The 20,419-nt window shown below is 42.0% G+C and overlaps 2 protein-coding genes across 2 annotated transcripts in view; one reads left to right on the top strand and one right to left on the bottom strand.

The window, feature by feature from the left end:
* Positions 1 to 17,578, top strand: part of LOC122415876 (serine-rich adhesin for platelets) — a 56,849-nt gene extending 39,271 nt beyond the window's left edge. The window contains exons 2-8 of the mRNA XM_043428405.1: positions 4,053 to 4,721; positions 6,640 to 7,077; positions 9,497 to 9,948; positions 10,739 to 11,215; positions 11,991 to 13,202; positions 13,373 to 13,545; positions 13,660 to 17,578. Of these exons, the coding sequence (XP_043284340.1) occupies positions 4,572 to 4,721; positions 6,640 to 7,077; positions 9,497 to 9,948; positions 10,739 to 11,215; positions 11,991 to 13,202; positions 13,373 to 13,545; positions 13,660 to 13,898 (3,141 nt within the window). The 5' untranslated portion in view covers positions 4,053 to 4,571 and the 3' untranslated portion in view covers positions 13,899 to 17,578. The remainder of the gene's footprint in view (positions 1 to 4,052; positions 4,722 to 6,639; positions 7,078 to 9,496; positions 9,949 to 10,738; positions 11,216 to 11,990; positions 13,203 to 13,372; positions 13,546 to 13,659) is intronic.
* A 16-nt stretch (positions 17,579 to 17,594) lies between these two features.
* On the bottom strand, positions 17,595 to 18,411 carry LOC122415879 (CXXC motif containing zinc binding protein). The gene has a single exon (XM_043428408.1). It carries the CDS (start codon positions 18,124 to 18,126, stop codon positions 17,641 to 17,643), a length of 486 nt encoding a protein of 161 aa, XP_043284343.1. The 5' UTR covers positions 18,127 to 18,411; the 3' UTR covers positions 17,595 to 17,640.
* Between the last annotated feature and the right edge of the window lie 2,008 nt (positions 18,412 to 20,419).

Raw genomic sequence — 20,419 nt, forward strand, 5'->3', positions numbered from 1 at the left:
CAATTGTCAAATTCTGCACCAAATAACCAATAAAAATTCGAATCACCGCTGTGAGGATAACGCAACGAAGCAATACGATGGAATGAAAATCGCGGGCCGAGCGAGCGCGTCAATATCTCTGCGTGGCGCGCTTCCATATTCGTTTCAGCAGAATTCAAGTGGAGATTCCGTGATTAATTTATATTTTTAACCCTAGAACGCATGACTGGGGTGTGAGCACACCCCACGCGAACTTCAAACTACGCTCCTGTCCCAACAAGCGACATTATCGAATGATTATCGACGGATTTTTTTATATATAAATTCAATTGAAATTAGTTTTATCGTACATCATTCTTTTCGTTATAAAAAAACGAAGAAAATGGTGTAGGATAAAGTCAGTTTAGCATCGTAGGACCGGATTTATAAGCAGAAAAAGAGTGGGGTGCGTTCAAACCCCGGTCATGAGGTTGAGGGTATGAAAAAAGGCACATGAGGTGTAGGGTTAATCCTGAGAAAATAACTTATCTCTCTTTCTCTCATCTGAGTGAACTCTGCCTTGAAAATTACATTTTTTTATTCCGACAGACGAAAACACGAAGACGCGGGGGATTTTGAGAAAATATATTGAAGAGAAAAATCGAATTTTGCTCATTTTTGCAATGTTTTCAGTTATTCCCCTGCCAATTTTCAAAGAGCTATTTAGCTCGGATTCCGTGATTACTGAGACACCAAACCAAAGCTCGTTTCGAAATGAGTTTTCATGGTGAAATGTTAGAAATTAAACGATTTCCATTAAAACGAGGGCTGCTCGAGTGACTTGTATTCTGATATCTGATTGAATTCATTCGCCAAGCACGCGACGAGAGCGTTTATAAAGGAGGCCGTTTGTCCCCGCCGAAGTATTTTTTCCATGTTTGTTGACGGAACAACGTGTCGGGAGATTGAAACGAGGATAATTCCAGTTCGATTTGTTACCTGGAGTACAATTAAAGCGAAGGGATTTTTGTATTCGCGCAATTGTAAGACGAAAGTGCTAAAGTCATCGAGGGGCAAGCATGATAAATTGGTTTTGCATTGTGCTGCGATAGTCCATTGTAGCATCGAGTACGCGTAAATCCCTCGGGATTTTCGAAAGCGTTAATTCGATCGACTTTTCTCAAGAAAGAGTCCGGTGAAAACAATGCAATTCTGAAGGGTTGCTCAAGGAGCTCGCTCTCCACAAAATCACTCGGCCCTTCGACGAGCCACCCGAATATTCTCGTCGAGCTAATCCCTCCAATTGGAATTCAGAGAGCTGCCAAAATCCGAATTGGCGGTCTCTCCGTCGCGACCGTTTTTCATCCAATTTCAATTGATTTCGAATTTGTTGGTCGATCGTCACAACGGAGGGGCAGCAAACGCGTCGTCGACTCTTGCTCCGAGGGCTGATTGCACGAGCGACAATCGGGGTAGCTCGAACGGCGCGTCACCCGCCGCGGAAATGCGAAAATCACCGTTTTACCGGCGTTAAAGCAAACAGAGAATAGGCACACGCGACGAGAAACGCTGCGACATGAGAATAGTTGCAGGCTGCGAGTGTAACACAACTGAGCCATCATCTGCAGAGATACAGATATTAATGGTCGATCGAGTTACGAGAATGCGGAAGGCGGAACGAGGCTTCTGGAACGCCTGGAGTTACGACCTGCTGCCTTAAAGCAGTGGGCATCCGCCGTGCTATATCGACGGAAGAGATAAACTCGGTGGAAACATCCCTCTCGTGGATATCAACGGTGCCGAGGACCCTCTTGACCGTCGTCGATACACTGACCAGCCCATTTAATGCAGTCGAGTTTCCTCTGTTTCCTGGATTCACTCTGGTCGCACCCTCGACGCGATTCCGTATCATAATATCGCAGTATCTACAGGCTCGTACAAAAGCCTCGTGATTTCGGGGTGTTGCTGGCCGATTGCGGGAAGCTGCGTAAAGTCCTCGTCGGTTTTTCTGTCCAGTCGAACCGTGGCGAGACATCAATGAATTATCGCGAGATGCAGTAGCAAACCGTTCGCTCGTGAGGAGGCAACGGTTGGCGAAAAATGTGCTCTCTCATCGCTCCGCCGGATTTATTTTCACTCATTACTTTTCGTCCACGGTCGACGAGAAACTTCGTTTATCGTGTCAGGACGATCCAGATCGCCCGGCCTGCTCGTCGAGTGCATTTGGAATTTCTCTCGGCGTCGGTATCGAGCGGTCTCGAATTTTGAAGCTCCCTGTAAATTCGTATCAGTGGCCACATCCATGGACACGTATTCAGCTCGTGTGCAAGCGGCGTATAATGCACGCGGCAAGTGCAAAAGCCACCCTTCAGCTTACTACAGTGAACACATAAACGCACCATTCGAAGGGGATGGCAGATTCAATATGCTTTTGCAGCGGCTCAAAGATGAGGGAAAATCGATTGATTTCGTGCGGCAGCTTTGATAACGCTGGCACCGAATGAAGTCGGGTTTTAAGCAGGATAACGATTGAACAAAAATGTTTTGTTATTGCATGCTAATTAGCTGCGACGAGGTCGCAGCAATGCAGTGAACTCGCTTCGAATTATCCGAGAGGCTTCACGCTTCGATTACTGGGAGATTAATTTCGTTGTTGGAGGCAAATAATTTAATAAGCAGCGGTCGAGCGTGCTGTTAAAATACGAGTCTCGATCGTATTTAAAAAGAATTTTTATTGCTGATCTCCGCGTCGCATTGACAGAAAATGAAGAATCGAGCGGTGGTGTTCGTGCATCGTCGATGCGAGGCGATGAAAAAAAGAGCTTCCGAAAGATTTCAGGGGGCGGGAGCCTTTTTCATAAACGTGGCTGGAATCGAGAGTTTCCTCGTAGCGAATAATTCAGCAGGACTAATTTCCCGAATGATTCGCGGCCCATTTTATGTTTCATTCTGCTCATTCTCTTAACGTTTATTTAGTGGAAATACGTTTTGAGGGAATCGTGAAAAAGAGTTGAATTTACGTGAAGTCTTGTCTAAAAATCTCGCTCGCTTTGGCTAACTTATGATAAGAATTCTCTGACTTTTTGGCGCGTTGGAAGATTTTCATTGAGTAAATTTTGGTGTTTTAATCACCCTCGAAATTGTAGCCACGAGCCCATTTTTTCTACCATTTTTTCAGGCCTTTCTGTCGCCGTTTTTTTCATGATTTTTGTTAAGGGGACCCGGTGGTCTAGAAATTTAAAAAAATCGTTTTTTTTTCTCGATATTTCGAAAGTATAGTATCTTAAGAATATAGTGTGAAATTTTCGTGGAAATTCACAACTTCTACAGCCCATTAACCGGGTAGAGAGCGGTCCGCGCGCTCCTAATGGATCTAGCGCTCGGAGCGCGGCAGTTGACCCGACCCTTCTCCGAAAATATATACCTATAATGTGCCGTTATTGCGAATTAACTGTAAGTATTAAAAATTAGCTCAATTATTTAAAATATCTGCATCCCAAACTTTAAACTCATTTATTTCGAAACGACTTTTTTCGGCACGGCGGGGGTGAAAATAAAAAAACTATTGAATAACCAAATGACTTGAAATTTGGACATGTTGTTCACAACATGTATGGCTATGTCGTCGGAACTAGATTTATAATTTTATTTAAATAATTTCCTATTGTTTACATCAAAAAACTAGTGAAAAAAACCCGATTTTACGAACGTTTTTTTTTCAAAAGCGCGCCACTTTGTCAATTTTTAATTTTTTCGATTTGTTCAGGTGTTCCGACCGTAACTGCACTCTTTATGATTAAGAATCTTCTTGAATTTTGTGTTTCAGACGAGTAGAAGTGTCGAAATCACCTACGCCGTCCGGGTCCGATTTTTTGAGAGGGTCATCTTCAGCGGCATTTTTATAATAATAAATATTGTTTTTAAAATAAGAAAAAAAATTTTTTTGTATGCTCAATAAACGTAGTGATAAGCCCGAAAAGTTGAAACATCGTTTTTAAATTTTTAATGGTAAAAGAAAAACGTAAAAATAGGTGAAATTTTCGTGCTCTAGACCACCGGGTCCCCTTAAATTTTGTATTCTTTTGTGCTTCCAGATTCGTCGTTCGTCCGTGTAGATTGCGGAGGTTTCGTAGACTTGAGGATCAGGCGGAATATCGACGGGGATTCTGTCCTCGTTAAGGTCGAGCTTGTCACGTAGGACTCGAAAAATGTCGCTTCTCAGTGTTTCCGATTCAAGCTTCTCGGCGGCCTCAGAATTTTTGAAATTGAGCCAATTTTAGGAAAATCGAATCGAACGTTCATTGAATAACAATGCGGCTGATTATTTCCCGCGTATTTATCGTTGCGATTTGTAAGTGCATTGAAAATTGAAGACTGGATTTTCGTGGCGAGCGATTACCGGTTCCCAAGGATCGATTTTCGTGGACCGGAAGTGAGACGATGCGCTCGATGAGCCAGTAATTCAAAGTATTTTATGTTCTCCCGGGAGATTGTGAGCGTGGTGAATTTAAAAAGAAAGAAAATTCGAAAAATATAGCGAGCGAGAGACTCGAGGATCCTGCGTCCTCGGTTAGACGTGGCCGGGACGTCCGGGCCTATTTGAAATTCGCAACATGTTCGGGACGAAGCTTCGCACGTGGATGGAGGCGCATATCGTTCGACCTAAGAAGAAGAAGGATCGGAAAAAGGGCGAAAAAGACTACGACTCGAACTGCAATTCACCAATCAGCCACAGTGCCAATAGATCACCTGCTCTCCATCAGGTACGAACTCCAAAGCAAAAGCGATACGGGAGTTGAACTTTCGCGTTTCCATTTTCACCGCTTTCAACAAAACTGATTAATCAGAATTGTTGGGACCCCGAAAATTCGAACGGAAGCTTCTAATTTTGAGCACAATTCGTTTTCAAAACTTTTTTCGGATTTTTCGGTGTTGATGTAAATTTTTTGAATCGTGTCTAAAGAATCTTGATGGAGCTTCGGGAAACTTTTTATGTAAAGGGAACTCCGCAATTCCTTGTATTCGGTGGGCATGAAAACTTTTTCCGTTTCTTCCAATAACGGTTATTCGAAGTCCTTGAATTTCCTTCTCGATTAAATCCTAAGTCGATTCTAACCGTTTATTTTCACCGGAAAAAATGTCGAGCACAAGCTCCGCAAGAGAGCTCTCTCGTATCTTCTCGTTAAAAAAATCTGAGAATCAAAAAAATTTGGGAATCAAATGAAAATAAACGTTTAGTATCGAAAATTATTTCGAAGGAAAATCCTCGAGATTGAAAATCTCGTTTCCGAGATCAATGGTCGGGCTTCTTCGTTCATTTTAATTTATCTTTGCGTGTATTCTTAGCTTGCGGTTCATGTACCATCGAGCGGTCTCAGCGTTATTCTTTGCTTTTTTCTCGGTTAATTTCCAGTACGAAGAATGAAATCTCATAGCACCCGTCGCTTTGTCCGATGTTTTTTATTCGCTCGAGAGATGATTTAGCATTATTCTCTCTTTCGATGTACACGCATGTGCAGCATGGAAAAGTGAAGAAACGAGAGCTCGTTTTTATTTCCCGCGACCCTGGAGAGGCGGCCGTCGGAGAGTTCTGCCCTCGCCTACTTCCGTTTTTCCTCTTCTTCCTTCTCCCATTCTTCTTCCTTCACTTCCCACAGGTTTCCAAGGCTACCCACCCAATTAGAGGACAGAAATCTTCGTTTCTCGTGCTTTTGTGTACACGCGGTCTCGTCATCGTTCTTCACATCAAGAAAAGACGCAAACGCGCCGCTTTTTTATTTAGTTTTCTTTACACAAAAACTCGACGCAGACGCGATACTGCGAGAATTGCTTTTATCGCATAATGAAAAATGCTGAAAGGACCGTGCTGAGAGACTTTCCCTTTCACGAAATAATACGTCAAAATTATCGCATTATCGCTTATGCACTCCCGCCTCTTCTCTCTACCATTGGAAAGATAATATTGACGCAGAAAAGTACTCCGAGCTAAAAGAAAGAAAAATTTTATTTCCGATGTAAAACTTTCTCCTGGAATCGTAATTCACTTTATTGCCCACTCCAATTTCATTATTAGCATTGATTCATCCCCCAAAATTTCCAGAATCTTAAATCTCTCGGTTCAGCCTGTTAAGGCCTTATTATACACTTGCAGAGGGCGGAAAAACGGGATTTTCTTGATTTTTTCTCGGCAAGAAAATAAATGTTTATTGAAAAACTCCGAACGGTATTCACTAGTGCATGCGTTCATGTACTTGTGCAATTTTTTTCATCAAAAAATTTCTCAAAGTGGCGCAGACTCCGCAGCTGTATTCCAGTAGCACCTTTTTTTGAGCATCAGTTTCAGTGGGCATGCCAACTAAAAAACTATTAATTCGATCCATACCGAATTTATACACCACTTATTTGTTATAATAATAGCTTGGACCCGGTCGAAGGATTTGTGAAAATTTTGTTTTAAAAAAAATAGCGACAGTTTTAACAATAAATTCATTTTTTGAGGTGCTAAATTTTCAGTTTTTCTGTTACAATAAACAATAAAAAAAATTGTTTGTTTAAAACAATGATCGTTTGTATGGCTGGCTCGCAGCGGTACAACAAACTCAATAAATTCGACCGGTCACGAATTCGATTCTCTTCATTAATTTCAACGAACGAATCTGGTTATTTCTGTTCCATGAAAAGGTTCATCCCTTAAATTCGCCGGTGAAAAACGTGGACGCGATACGTCTGCAGACATCGACGGGTAAGCCGACGTACAACGGGGCGACGAATTCATCGGCGACTTCCGGTGGTACCGCAAGTGTTAATCTCTCGTCTCCCGAGAGCGCTTACAGCACAGGATACTCGACGGACGGGACGTCGCCCGGGGCGAGTTTTCCGCCGGAATATTACATTAATATTCGTACGGGAACGCATTATTTTCAGAACAACAAAAGCAGCGCGGTTAGAGGGAAAAGACCGACCGAGGAAAGTCCCGCTCCGCAAAACGCTCCGGGAAATGAACCGCTCGAGGTCAGACACGCACATGATAATAGCGCTATTATTAACGAAATTACCAAAATGACGAAGGACACGATACATCAAGCCAGCAGAGAAATGAGATCGAGTACGCCCTTCGAGGTGAGAATATTTTTTCCTCTTTCAATCATTTTCCCACTTTATAAGATTCACAAATATTATTATTATCAGGCCTTAAGAATAAATGGAATCTCGTTTGGAAACTTTTAGTTTACGAAACATTACGTCGGTAGGTCGCGTTAGATGGTCGATCGGTTGGAGCTTCTTATTAGCATAACTTTGAGGCAAAAGTTCAAAAGCAGCGCGCGTACAGTTCTCGTTCCTGGAGACGTCAAACTTGTGACTTTCTCGCTTTATGTCACTCGGCGGTTGAAACTCGCATTTCGGGATAATTCTGGACGGTTGTGCCAACGGCATTTTTCAACTCGTCATAAAAATGGGCGATTAAAAAGTGCGAATATCGACAAAAATGTCTCGTACTTCTCACCATATATTTTCAGAGTTTTTATTCATTTTATATTTCTCATTGACAAAAGACTCGAAGTCGTTTTTTTGGTGAAAAGTTCCACAGTTTTTGCGCCCCTGTGGAAGGCGTTTGCCTTTCGGGGAGTTTCACAGCAGCCGGAAAATCCTCTTTCCAGTGCAAAAGTTGCGAGCTCGTTTTAATCGATGTCGCGTTGCATGATTTTGGGCTTTGAGCACGAGTGTGTAAAAGTTTGAAGAATGAGAGAAATGAGGGAGGCTGATACTTGACATTTTCACACCTCCAAAATCGTGCGGAATTCAGCGCGATCTTTTCAGTGTAATTTTGAGGTCGAGAGAACTCGGATCGTTGAAAACACGCGAGCATTATTTTTGAGTTTTTTGCCGGGGTTATAATTTTCCGTCGCAAGGTGCGCGACAGACTCTTTTCGAGGTGAAATATAATTATTATTACGTACTCGAAATCTGTAACGTTCTCATTAATGGATAGAGCGACCTCGCGAGGTCAACGATTGTGAATTTTCTTTCGGTTTTTACTTGCTCATTATTCAGGCTAGAATATATCAGCAGCCGTATCGTTGGCACGAAAAGTTTTCTAATTTCAAAAATGCCTCGTTTCTTCTTTTATTCCGAGTTCACGCATTTATACACAACTGGATTTAAGGAGCGTAAAAATAACGGTTTTAAACCAGAAGTCAAGCTGCTTCGTTGAAACATTGTAAAAGTACGAAAGCAGGCGACGCGTCATAAAAATCGTGCAACTTTTTAAAACGTCTCATTAAGAAAAACGCGTCGGAGTTCAATTTGCCTCGGGATATTTGGCACCAAAATTGTGTTTCAAAGTGAAAAAAGTTTTTCGGTTTCGGTAGAATGTAGCGAGATTGTGAAAATGAAATTGGACGAGGATGATGAATTATGTAATTGAAAGAAAAAGATAATTGAAATTGTGGCAAAATGAGATAAGTTATGGATTCGGACAAAGAATGGCAAAACTTGTGTGAAACTTTGGTTTGAAAATGGTATGACGAGTTCGTGAGCCAAGACTTGTAACCGTGAGCTTTTCGTCATGCTGGTGAACGAAGCAGCCTCCGGCTGTGCTCTTCATCCCTAGCCCGCGTCATTCGCCCTTCAAAGCTTTGACGAGACGTCTCTTACAACGATATACACGAGGGTGGGAGACTCTTTAGCCTTTCTTGGGTGCGAGAGGTGCATGCATTTTACAGAGCGTGAGTTTGACTCGCGAGAGTCCACGAGAAAAAAGCGATTTACCATTGCCCAGGGGCGTTTTCCCCCGTTACAAAGCTCACTAAAACAGCGAGCAAAACAACGTGGGAGCGAGCGAGAATTATTTATCTTTCAAAGGCTTCAATTTATCTTCTTTCGTCATCAGGAGCACCGATAAAAGCTCGATGACGTTTCAGACCCCGGCGAAAAATGTGTTGGCGGATTGTAAAAACCTTTTTTCTCTTTTCTCATCGCGCCGATGCCCGAAGCTCGACGAGCCGAAAAAAAATGACGAACAGACACGTCGTTTAATATGCAAATCGAATTACCCCCGTCTCCCAGCAAAATGTGCGGCGAAACTCGAGGGAGGTAAAAAACCAGGTTGACAGATGGATTTTCTCGGCTTAAGGGCCTCGAATACACCAAATTCGAAATTGCCTTTTTCACCAACGTCAAATGCCAGTTCAATGGAATACGAAAAAAGAATTTTCCTTCTTCCTCGAACGCGGAGTACTGGCCGTGCTTTTCATCGATTATTTCTGTACCTTCAAACTCTCAGAAATCTTTAAATAAAATATTCATCTCCAGCGCTCTTTTCAGCCACTTATTATTATTTCAAATGCGATCGAGCCCGTTCGGAAATATCGAAAAAATTCAAAATTTCGTATTTTTCTTAAAAAAATCATTCCACCCGATCTAAAGCTGCTCGTTTCCTTTAAAAAAATACTGCTGAATTCACAATCATCGGTCTTTATTTAATTTTTCCCCACAATACTGTAATTCCATTTTTTAAAACTTTTTATTCATTATCCAGGACGCTGAAACTCCGAAAAATGGGACTCCCAAGAAGCATCATGTAGGCCAACAGCAGCAGCAACAATTGAAACAGCAATCTCATAATTTGACGAGCAACAAACAAGAGTCGTCGCAGCATCGTCGGTCGGATTCGTACTCGTTGGAAACAACGAGAAAAAGTTTGACAATATCCTCATCGATTGCATCCCCTCTCATTGCATCGACGATGCAATCGCCCCGTCAACGTTCTCGGATACGTACGAACCCATGGTTGTCCGCGAATTCATCCGGCTCTTCGAGCACCGCCGGCTGTTTCAAGTCGCGTTTAACTCTCGACGAAACGAGCAGCAGTTCGGGCCTGAAACTTACCGAATCCTCGGGCAGCGCGAGCGACGTTAACATCAATAATTCTCGCGATACTAAAACGAGGAGGGAATTCCGTCACGAGAGTCTCAGCGCCGGCAGGAGTCCGTGAGTGAACCGATATTTGGCGCCCTAAATCCGACGATTTTCGTTTCCCAATTTTTCAAAACTCCTTTTTCCCCCTTAAAACAACATAAAAATCGTGCATTTTTTGGATCGCAACGTTTCTGGATCCGAACCCGAGTTAAGTTCAATTACGAATTTCGTCAAAAGTTTTTATATTCATATAACGAGGCCAAAGGTTTCTCTGCTAGGATATTCTCCGTGTTGAGCGTTGCCGGGGGGCAGATTTTTAGCAGTCAGATCACGGTCCGTCCGGATGAGGGCTCTTTCGAAAAAACGTTTGTTCGTGAGAGAACATTGTGGAAATAAAAATAGTTCATTTTCATTAACGAAAGTTTAACGTTTCAATATTTGCATGATTTTTTAAATCGTAGTCTGACATTAGACCGGATTCAATTGAGAAGAGCAAGTTGTTGGGAGAAAGAGAAGTGAGATATTTGTATAGCTGAGATAAAGTTGCTTCGAAAGGGCTGAGAGCCTGGAACTCGTCCGAAGGCCAATTCAATTGATCCTTTGGTCTCGTTCTCTTCGGCTTACGCGCGTCAATTCTCACTGTTACTTTAGCAAACTTTTAATCACGAGTCTGGAATCTCGAAGTTATATCGAGGTACACTTTCCGGGCTTATTTCTTCCCGTTCTTTGGTCGTGCTCGCGTCGAGCAGGATTTCGCTTGGATTCTTTGGAGGAGAAGAAAATACTTGAAGCAAGTTATTTTCTTGGTCTTTCGCACTTTTAAACAGTTTTTTTTCTTCTCTCGGGATTGCCTCTTCTCCAGGATTAATCAGAACTGGAGGATTTCACCAGCGATCGATTTGAGGGCGAAAGTGCCTCTCGGACTCGCCAGACGAAGCACCAGCAGCTCCTCGGCCTCGTCGCTGACCCGGAGCATTCGCTCCTCCGAGGACGACATCACGCTCAACGAAATGATGGGCAAATTCGACGAGAGCTACGTATACGAAAAAGAAACGGACATTTTGTCGGACAGCGATCCCACCGATTGCGAGGATTACGTTCACTGCACCTCCGATTTCGACACCGGACAGGACGGCGGTGACGAGAACGACCCCTTCGAAAACGATTTCGACTACATCGACAATGGCTCGTTCCTCGATCTCGACAATCTCGATGGCAATTTCACCAACACCGGACATTGCACTTATTTCACGTTTACCAGTGAGCTCACGAGACGCAGCACGAGACTCCGAGAATCTTTCCTCAAGCGACGAATGAAGGAAGACAATGCTCAACACCGGTAAAGTCAAAATCAATTATTTACCGCGAAATATTCAAGTTTACAAAGTTTTTTTTTCTCCCAATGATTCATTATTTATTTATATTTTTGAGAATTTCGACAACACGCAGCGTAAACGCGAATCCATCGAATCTTCGTTTTTTTATTGAAACATTTTTCAGAGTAATCCGTTTGCCGTGATCGAGTGGAGATAAATCTCTACGTAGGTGGAAAAAAAAATTTGAGTTCTCGCGCACCGAATACCTATTTTTTAGTCTCATTTATCAAATTTAGTCGCTTTTGTCGTCTCGCAAGTAAATTTCACAGCGTCCGAGTCAAGTTCTGGCTGAAAAACTTTTCTAAAAGCTTTGAAAACTCTTCAAATTCAATCATTTTGCGGTAAGATGCCAAAGTAAGAAGAGCGACAAGTTTATCACAAAAACTACGAATATATGCACGAGAAAAGAACTTTTTCATCAAACCAACTCCGCCTCACTTCCATCCCGAAATTTTTCCAGACTTCAATCCCCAGGCAAAAGTCGCGAATCCTTTTAAACCGTTCAGTGTGTTTTACAAAACTTCAATTGTTCGTGATCCTGCAGGTGTTTTTCTTTTACTGCCGAAGCTCTTACGATTGAATAAAATTTGGTAATTTTTTCCGATGCTTGAGTACTTTTCGTACTTGCTTTGTATCCGAAAGGATCGTAAAGTCGTTGCTGGCCATTAGCGAGCCGTTGGCATTAGGAAAAGAGGGAGAAAGGGCGAATGAAAGCCTCGATTGTTTGATTGTCCAAAGATCGACGAGCGTGCGAAGCAGTTCGAAGCGTCAGAGCACGCGTCACAAAAAGTTGGAGGAGAAGTCGAGCGAGAAGCGTAAAAAGCGGGTATCCCAGCGGCGGAAGCCGGGGCTTGAAAAGTGCGACGACGTTACGGCGAACTTGAACAGGGTATTGGTGGAGCGTATGCTGCTGAAGAATTCGGGTTTCAATCAGGGCAGCAGGAGCGTTGGAGGGACGCCGATGTGTTTGAGGCGAAAGAAGCATCACGACGTGAACGAGAACGTGTCGCCGTCCCGAGGGAATCGTAACGTAGCCGGGGACCCGAGAAGCATCGTGGGTCCGAGTTACTTGGTGAACGAGAATAGCGATAAAACGGTGAAGCGAAGATCGAACTCGGTGAGCTACGTGAACGGGAACGTGGTCAGCAGGCACTGTCAGAAGACGAGAGGAAACGCTTACATAAGCACGTTCGCATCGGAAATAGCGTTGATCGAGGCGGACAAAGAAGCCGACAGGAAATATCGGGAGCTTATACTCGAGGCTGAAAATATACTGGTGAACATGAAGAACACTTCGTCGCCGGTGATGCCGTCGCCGTCGCGCAGGATCCATAACGGTCTGGCGAACAAGAGGGTCGAGCTGATAAAAAATACGGAGCTTAACATCGAGCTGGCGCTCTCCAAGAGTCGCAACTCCCAGCCGGAGCTGCAGAGCGGCAGCATTAAGGACCTCGAGCACACGAGCCCGAAGAGGCAGTTCAGCCAAGCCTCTTCCCCGATCAATCGTTTCATGGAGAGAAACTCTTGCCTGCCGAAAGATAATTCAATTTATAAACAAGAGTCAGCGGCAAAGTGTCCGGATTCCCCGGTCATGTCGAGAAGGACTCCGCAAGCTTCGCCCAGTCGCGGGAGCCTCGGACGCGCCAGGACTCGGCAAATAGTTTACGAGCGCGAGGCCGAATCACCCAAGTACCAGGAGCACTCAAACGGCAACTTCGCCGTCGTCAAGAGCCACGAAACTCGCACCACCGACGCTGGACTCTTCAATGGAAACGATCAGATTCTTCTCGCTGCTCAGAAAGCCTCCGGTGTCGTAAACCGCAAAGAAATATCGATCTGCAACGTCCTCGAGAGCCAAACTATTCGCAAACATGAAATTCCGACTTCGAGCTCCTCCGACTCTGACGATAAATACGAGTCTGGGAGGAGAGCACCGCTCATGACCTTCAGGTTTGTAAAATTTCAAATGTTTCATGAAATCCTCATTCTTTTAATCGATCTAAGTGTTGTTTCAAGTGGCAGAGCAAAGTTCGCTCCGATCAGGACAGCCTGGCAACTTCCTTCGAAATAGTCCATTTATTTGCTTTTCTATATAAAACAAAACATCGATCACTTTCCAGATCCGTTGACATGGGACCCATACGCGAGAGCTCTTACTACTGCCCCCAAAGTGAACCTGTCAAGAGGAAAGTTTACGCTGGTAGCGCCACTTATGGAAGGATACAAAAGACCCTGGGAGAGCGTCACGTTGTCCTGAGGAATTCGGACGGGGATACAGCGACCGATGACACGGGTGAGCTCGTTTTTTCATTCGTGAAATATTTTGAGGTCTAAAATAAAAGACGATGATAAAAATCGACCATTTCTCAAGCGAATCGAGGAATAATAAAAAAAAATTCTATTCCAGACGACTCGAGACGATCGTTACGAGAAAAAGTGGCGCAATTGCGCCAAGAGAGAATGGCTGCTGAAACGAATTTGAACGCTCAAGATTCTCAGCTCTTTCAGCACCACATAACGCAGATACGAAGGCAAATGTTGATGCACACGATCGAGGGCTTGAAAAGAAGCCTCGAGGATCAGTCGGCGACTCTAAAACAGACATGCCTATTAGAGGACTCGGTTATACGCGACGAGATGCCTTAAATAATCCTAGAATTATTCGCGATTTCCCGGACAACGAGGGTGAAAAAAAATTCGAAGAAGAATATGGAAATCTGCTCGAAGAAGGACTTGCCGAGAGACGTGAATTCTTTCGCCTCGTTGTCGACGACCTAAACTTAAATCAGTGGACATTTTCATCCACGGTTGGTACGTAACTGTTTCTATAGAAAGATCTTTCGACGAAGGTAGCGATACACAACAGAGAGAGAGACCCTTTCCGAAGTCCTCGATGAATAAAAATGAGTTCGAGAACGAACTTATTCACGAATCACTCACTCACGAGCCGACGGATATATTTTTCTGCCTATCTATAAGGTGAGAAACAAGAAGAAGAAAAGCACTAAATTTCAAATGAAATTTTACCGAGGAAGAAATAAATGACGAGTAAGGAAGAGTGAGCAAGAGATAAAGCAAGAAAAATATGCTGCTAAAATATTTTCTGGGCATTTTTCTCGTTTCTTTTTTACACGAACGTAAAGTTAATGACATTTTTTATACGAACACGCGCTAAGCGCTCCGTTAGAATTTTCGCGTCCCGGCATTATATCGAATATCTCGTTACGTCTCGATAAGTTCGTCGAGTCGACGAATCGAAGGAAACGAAGGAAAACGCAGCGAAAGGGATTAGAAGATAATCTTGGACGCCGGACGACGAGATTTATCCAACAGACTCGTTACTATTTAGCGTGTCAAATATTTGTGTATAGCGACTCGTTCATTATTATTATTTTATTTTCGCTCGTGAGGGTTAGCATCTGCAGAGATCGCAAAACACTTTTATCGGTTTTCTCGCGTAACGATAGGATCAAACTCGTACGATAAAATAACTGTTAGCGTTGTATTTGAGGGAATTATCGTCATCACTTTCACTCGGTTCAGGACTCGAGGCCACATTTTTTACCACATTTCACTATTTTTTAAGTTCCTCTGTCGAACCCGACTTAAGAATATCTCAGTTCAGTTTCGCGTTTTCAGTGCCCAATCGTGGCGAGCTTGTACGAGGATTCAGGAAAACTATTGGGAAAAACTCAATTTCTACTGAATTTCAAAAACGCCGAAACGAGAAGAATTTGAATTTTTTCTGCACACTGCAAAAGTCCGGTCCTTTGGGATCGTGGGGAAAGAACGAGTTGGCTTGACTCCGATTCGTCAGTAAAGTGATAACGGTACTTCCTCAGTGGGCCTATTCCAGGGGACGATGATACCTCGATTGTGCTTTCAGCATAACCGAGACGATAGATAAGCTGAAGTATTCTAAAAGCCAATAAATATCTCTCTATTGACGTGCCGTTAACGAGGATTCTCGTAAGCGAGTAAATGCGATGGTCCATCGGGGATTGAAACGTCAGTAAGAGGTGAAACTTGAATTTCCAGTGAAACAGTTGCGGCGAAGACTCCCGAGTAGGATGAGCTGCTGTCGAAAGTGCATCGATTCGATGGGAAATAACTGGAACGAAATCGAGGGGTAAATTTCAATGGAGACTGGCCACTTATTATAAAAACTACGAAAAAAAAGTTATCTTAGAACCGGACGCATAGAAAATCCCTATAAACGAAAAAGAAAAGGTAGAAAATACTTGAATATAGTGAGTAGTTGAATTGAGAATTGTAACCTTTACATTATGCACTTAATGAACGAGGATGAAGAAAAGGTGTACCCAAGTGAATAAGGCCCCAAAACCCTTATAAAAACCCTCGAAAATCTCGTTCTACCACAGATTATGCAACTTGCTTCGAAGTTGAAGATCGAAGATCAAGAGAATCAAGAAAAAAAAGCCTCTCGTCGATGTGTCAGATTCATTTTTCATCGTTACTTTAAAGGTGTCAAGACGATTAGTGAGGGGAAAAACTTCCCTCTCATTCCAGCCACATCTCTTGGTCGAATCAGCATGAAAATTGTATTTTCTGATGATAAAATGAGCTCTATCCAATCGTATACCAAAGATGATAGTAGACTAGGAAATAGTTCATAATATTGACTCCGTTTTATTAGGTGAACTTACACGAGAGTTGACACGTACACACCCACACCCACTAATCGTAGAATATTTACAGAAGAAACAATAAATTCGGATTAAAACTCGGTTTATCTTGACTGGTTGAATAACTTATTCGATTCCAGAGAAAAACGATCAGGATTGCTGCAACAATGGTAATGAATCGAGTGCTAAAATTCAAGTTTGACAACTCTCTTTCTCACGGGGAATTTTTTCCAATTAAAAAACATCAAAATAATCGTTTTTCTACTATCAAACGTGAAAGTATTTCATGATAATTGCATTTAAATCAGCGCCCATTTGCCCAAAAACTCATCGAAGTAGCAATCTTATGAAAAAGAATATCAATTTTTTTGGAGTACTTGAAAATTGTAATTGCAAACCACCTGAAAATCCATTTAGAACCAACGTTCAATTTGTTCCCAATAAATAGTAGTGAAACAAAGAATTTCTCAATGAAATATTTCACAGCACGATATCATTTGCCAAAACCGAGATCCGCACCCGGTATTCATTTATACTCGATATTAGAAATTGTACTAAAAAGTTATAGAAAAGTGTAGAATTAGAAGGAGAATAAAAGAATGGAAAATAAGTAGCCGATAGACCTGTAAGAGTCTGAGAAAATCTTCATTTCCATCCATGACGAGAGAAATCAATAGTCCAACGAGTTTTCATTCGTCAGTGCATGAGAATAAAACCTTGCGATGTGATTTTCTTCCACTAAAAACAGAAGAAAAAACATAAAATACGAAAATAACACGAGACTAAAGTCGCGCCGAAGCTTTATCTTTTTTAAATGTAATTACAAAACTGTAAGTGCACTATTATATGATTTGCGCCAGATGTTTCAATACTATGGCGCGTTGTACAGTTCATTTGTTATTATGCAATTACACAGATGATTTTATAATTAGAAATAAGTTTAGAGTGACTTAAAATCCTCATGAATTTGTTGTTCTATTGTTTGTGCGAAAAAAACATTCCACGGTTCTAAGGAAACTCACTGAATTTCCTTACTCCAATGCGGAGAATTGTAAACTTCTCTTTTGTATTTATGAGAGTCTGCGTTTTTATTTTTAGTCTGTGCAAAGCGTTTCTCAACATATAAATATATATTGTATATATATACCAAATGTTTATGGTATATATATTTTCTATGTTATATACATGTCGCGTATATACAGGATTTTTTGGGCCCAATCGTTGATAATGCGATCTCAGAAAGCACTGCAAAGAATGTGTCCAAATAACTGGCATAAGATACTAAAAGTTCCATCAAAATATAATGAATTTTGACTCCAGCATGACCAGAAAATGTTTCAGTATGGAAAAGGATGATTTTGAAATGTAGGAAAATGCTACATTTACGTTTGGAGGGGAAAAATTGTTTTAAATGAAAATTCACATTATCAGCGACAAAGTTGAAGAATCCGGTGTATACAGACCCAAATTTGTCTCTCTAGTCAACGTACGGACAGTGCAGGGTATTGTTTGCAAATGAATAATAAAAAAGAAGATGAGTGTACCCGTCGGAATGGAAATAATAAGGAATATCGTTGCAAACGATGCTGTCACCGTAACTCATTTATATTTATCTGCGATTGAGGAACCTTTTTGTATATGATTAATGGAATAAATTATATTACGTTGTTGGTAAATGAATAATAAGATTGTTGCATTTGTTTTTTCCAAGGTTTTATTACAATCTCAAGTTCGAGTTCTAATTACTTTATTCTCACAAATTTGTGCTCAATTTCGCTGATGCTCACGGGTTGTTTTGTCTTTTCGGAATAATCTGCCCAGTCTCCATCCGTCAAATCAACGTCACTAAACGTTTCTCCGTCTTCCGAAGCTTTCGCCGCCCATCCACCCCTTGCCCAAAAATTAGTCGGCTCCATTCCTCGGCAATCGAAAACTATGATCGTTTTGAAATTCCCTTCGTCCTTTGACGTGTAGGGCTTTATCGTGTCCTCCAATATCGATGCGCTATTTACCCGCGAACACATTTTGCATTTGTTTACAAAATGGCTCACCGACTTTCCGTGCGATTCTTCAAATTCTTCGCTCAAAGAAACGTCGTTCCATTTTCCCGATACTTCACCGCAATTCGAACACGTGAACTTCAAACACCACGAAAAATCTCGACCCGGAGCGCTCAACTCGTCGATGTTTTCTAATGTCGCCTTTATTTGGATACCGATCTTTACCATTTTTACGGTCAAATAGCTCTTCCGCTGATTTACTTTTTCTCAAACTCCCGTGAGCAAATAAGTGGAGCCTTACCGTGCGTCTGACTTTTGTATTTTGAGGTTATGTGCCGTGTTTATTTGCGGGTGCGGAGTGCGCGCGCATAGAACGCAGCAACAAGCATCTTTTTCATTTTTCAAGTCGTTATCAAAAGAATCAATGAGAAGTCAGTACCACGGGTTAGAACTGTATACGTACTGTATAGTATGCGGTGCGGACTTTTAAGGGAAAATTTATCGCCAGAGTTGAACCCCCGCCCCTCTTTGTAATGACACATCGGCTTTTTTCTTTTCAAATCGTCAAAAATCGTTGGCATATATATAGTTATACTCACGTGTACAGGAACGGTCGCCCTCTATCTTCTTCCTACCTTTTTTCGCCACGATCCTCGCGCTCTCTCCCTCTTCCTCTACGATCCTCTTATCCTGTTGCATGGTTCCGATTATCAAAAACTTTTCACATGTCAACACTTTTCTTTCAATGCTTTTTCGTACTCCCATGTTTTTAACTTGTTCTCACTTAACCTTTAAAACTTGTTATCACTTTACCACATCGCACAAAATCGTAATCGATTCGTTATCGCAAATTTTAATTTTTTGTTTTCTTTTTCGAGGACCAACCTTCGGCTTTCCGTTTGAAATCGAATTTTACACCGGCGCGAGAATGAAAACTCGTTATTTATTTCTAATTAAAACATAGGAAAAACTGCGGCAAAGATTCCAGGAAAAGTGGACATTTTTTCTTCCGCTGGAAACCATTTCGCTACACGCAAATGGATAATAGCCAATGTCGAGTAACAGAAACATTTTTAGCGACAACCTGTACCACCGTTTCGTAGAGAATCGAGCGTGCCCGCGTGGATGCACGCGTGGCCGGTTGCTCGCGTCCTATTGTTAGCATTTGACCAGTAAAAACTATTCGTAATGCTGTACATAGCTGCGGTTAAACGCGTTGCGTGCATTGCTTAGCGCGCAGCGTTTGCAACTCCGACTTATTTGCATGGAATCTTGCCTGCGCGACTTCAAAGTGATACAGAAACTGTATCGAACTCGGAATTGTGTCTAACTATCAATATATTGAGTAGATTTACAGACTTGTCCGTCTTCGCTTGCCGACAACCCTTTGGCCCCGTTGCTCGGGGTATGGTTGCATCTTAGCTCGCTTGCGATCACGGGCGCGTGCGAGCATACACACGACTCTCGAAGCTGCGTTACAGGTGGTACTAAAACTGTTTCTGTTACTGGTCTTGCTTCGATACTATTTTCGAATCGCCAAAATTTCGGAAATATTTATTCACGCGGAAATTTTGTGACGATAATAACGTCGAGAGCGAAGATTCCCTATCGACACTTATCCATATTTGCGTTAAAAAAGGGAATCTCAGAAATCAAAGGAAAAAATGTGCATATTCATAACGAACAACAAAAACTTAAGAATCGTTATTTTTCATTAAATTCTAATGAATTAATTGTAATATTCGTTTCGTTGTGTTTTCGTGCATTTTATCGATATACACGATGCTACATTTTTTTTGTTCTTTTACACTTTAAAATTTAGATGATTGATCCGTTGCCTAGTGGGAGTGAAACAACTGTTTTGATAAAAATTACGATAGTTGTCAATTTTCATTGATTAACCGTTTATTATTTATTCATAATTCCAATAAATTTTTTGATTGATTGAAAAAAATTCAATCGTAGGATTATTTCAGTCACTAAGGATAAAGTAGAATTCTACGTGTCGTATTTTACGCTCCGGTTTCTCAATTTCTATTGAATTTTTAAACCGTATGAACGAACGCTCACGCTCTACAATACTCCTCACCCCACGCCCGCCGGGCGGTGAGTCAGGTGAGTGTAAAGCGAAACGTTACGCCTGCGCCCTGCGCCTCTCTCCTGTCTCGCGCTCGCTCGTCATCCCCTCTCTACCGTTGGCTGGCCGCTGAACGCCTCTATCCCCACTCCCCACGCCCCACTACCGCTACTACGCGCTACGAACGAAGCGAATTTTCCGGCCGGAGTCCAAACACGACCAAAAGTGATCAAGTGTAAACGCGTGAAACGTAAACACGTGATGAACGTAAACAAATCGAACAAACTATCCAATATACATTCGGAATATTTCTACACCGACCGATTGCCATAATTTTATCAATGCACAAGCATCGAACCGTGACAAAAATTAAAATTATACAGTATTTATCGCGTTTTAATTGTGATTCATATTTTCTTTTATTCTTGATAAAAGTTGTTAACC

This window comes from Venturia canescens, chromosome 9, assembly GCF_019457755.1.
Source record: "Venturia canescens isolate UGA chromosome 9, ASM1945775v1, whole genome shotgun sequence".
NCBI lineage: Eukaryota > Metazoa > Arthropoda > Insecta > Hymenoptera > Ichneumonidae > Venturia > Venturia canescens.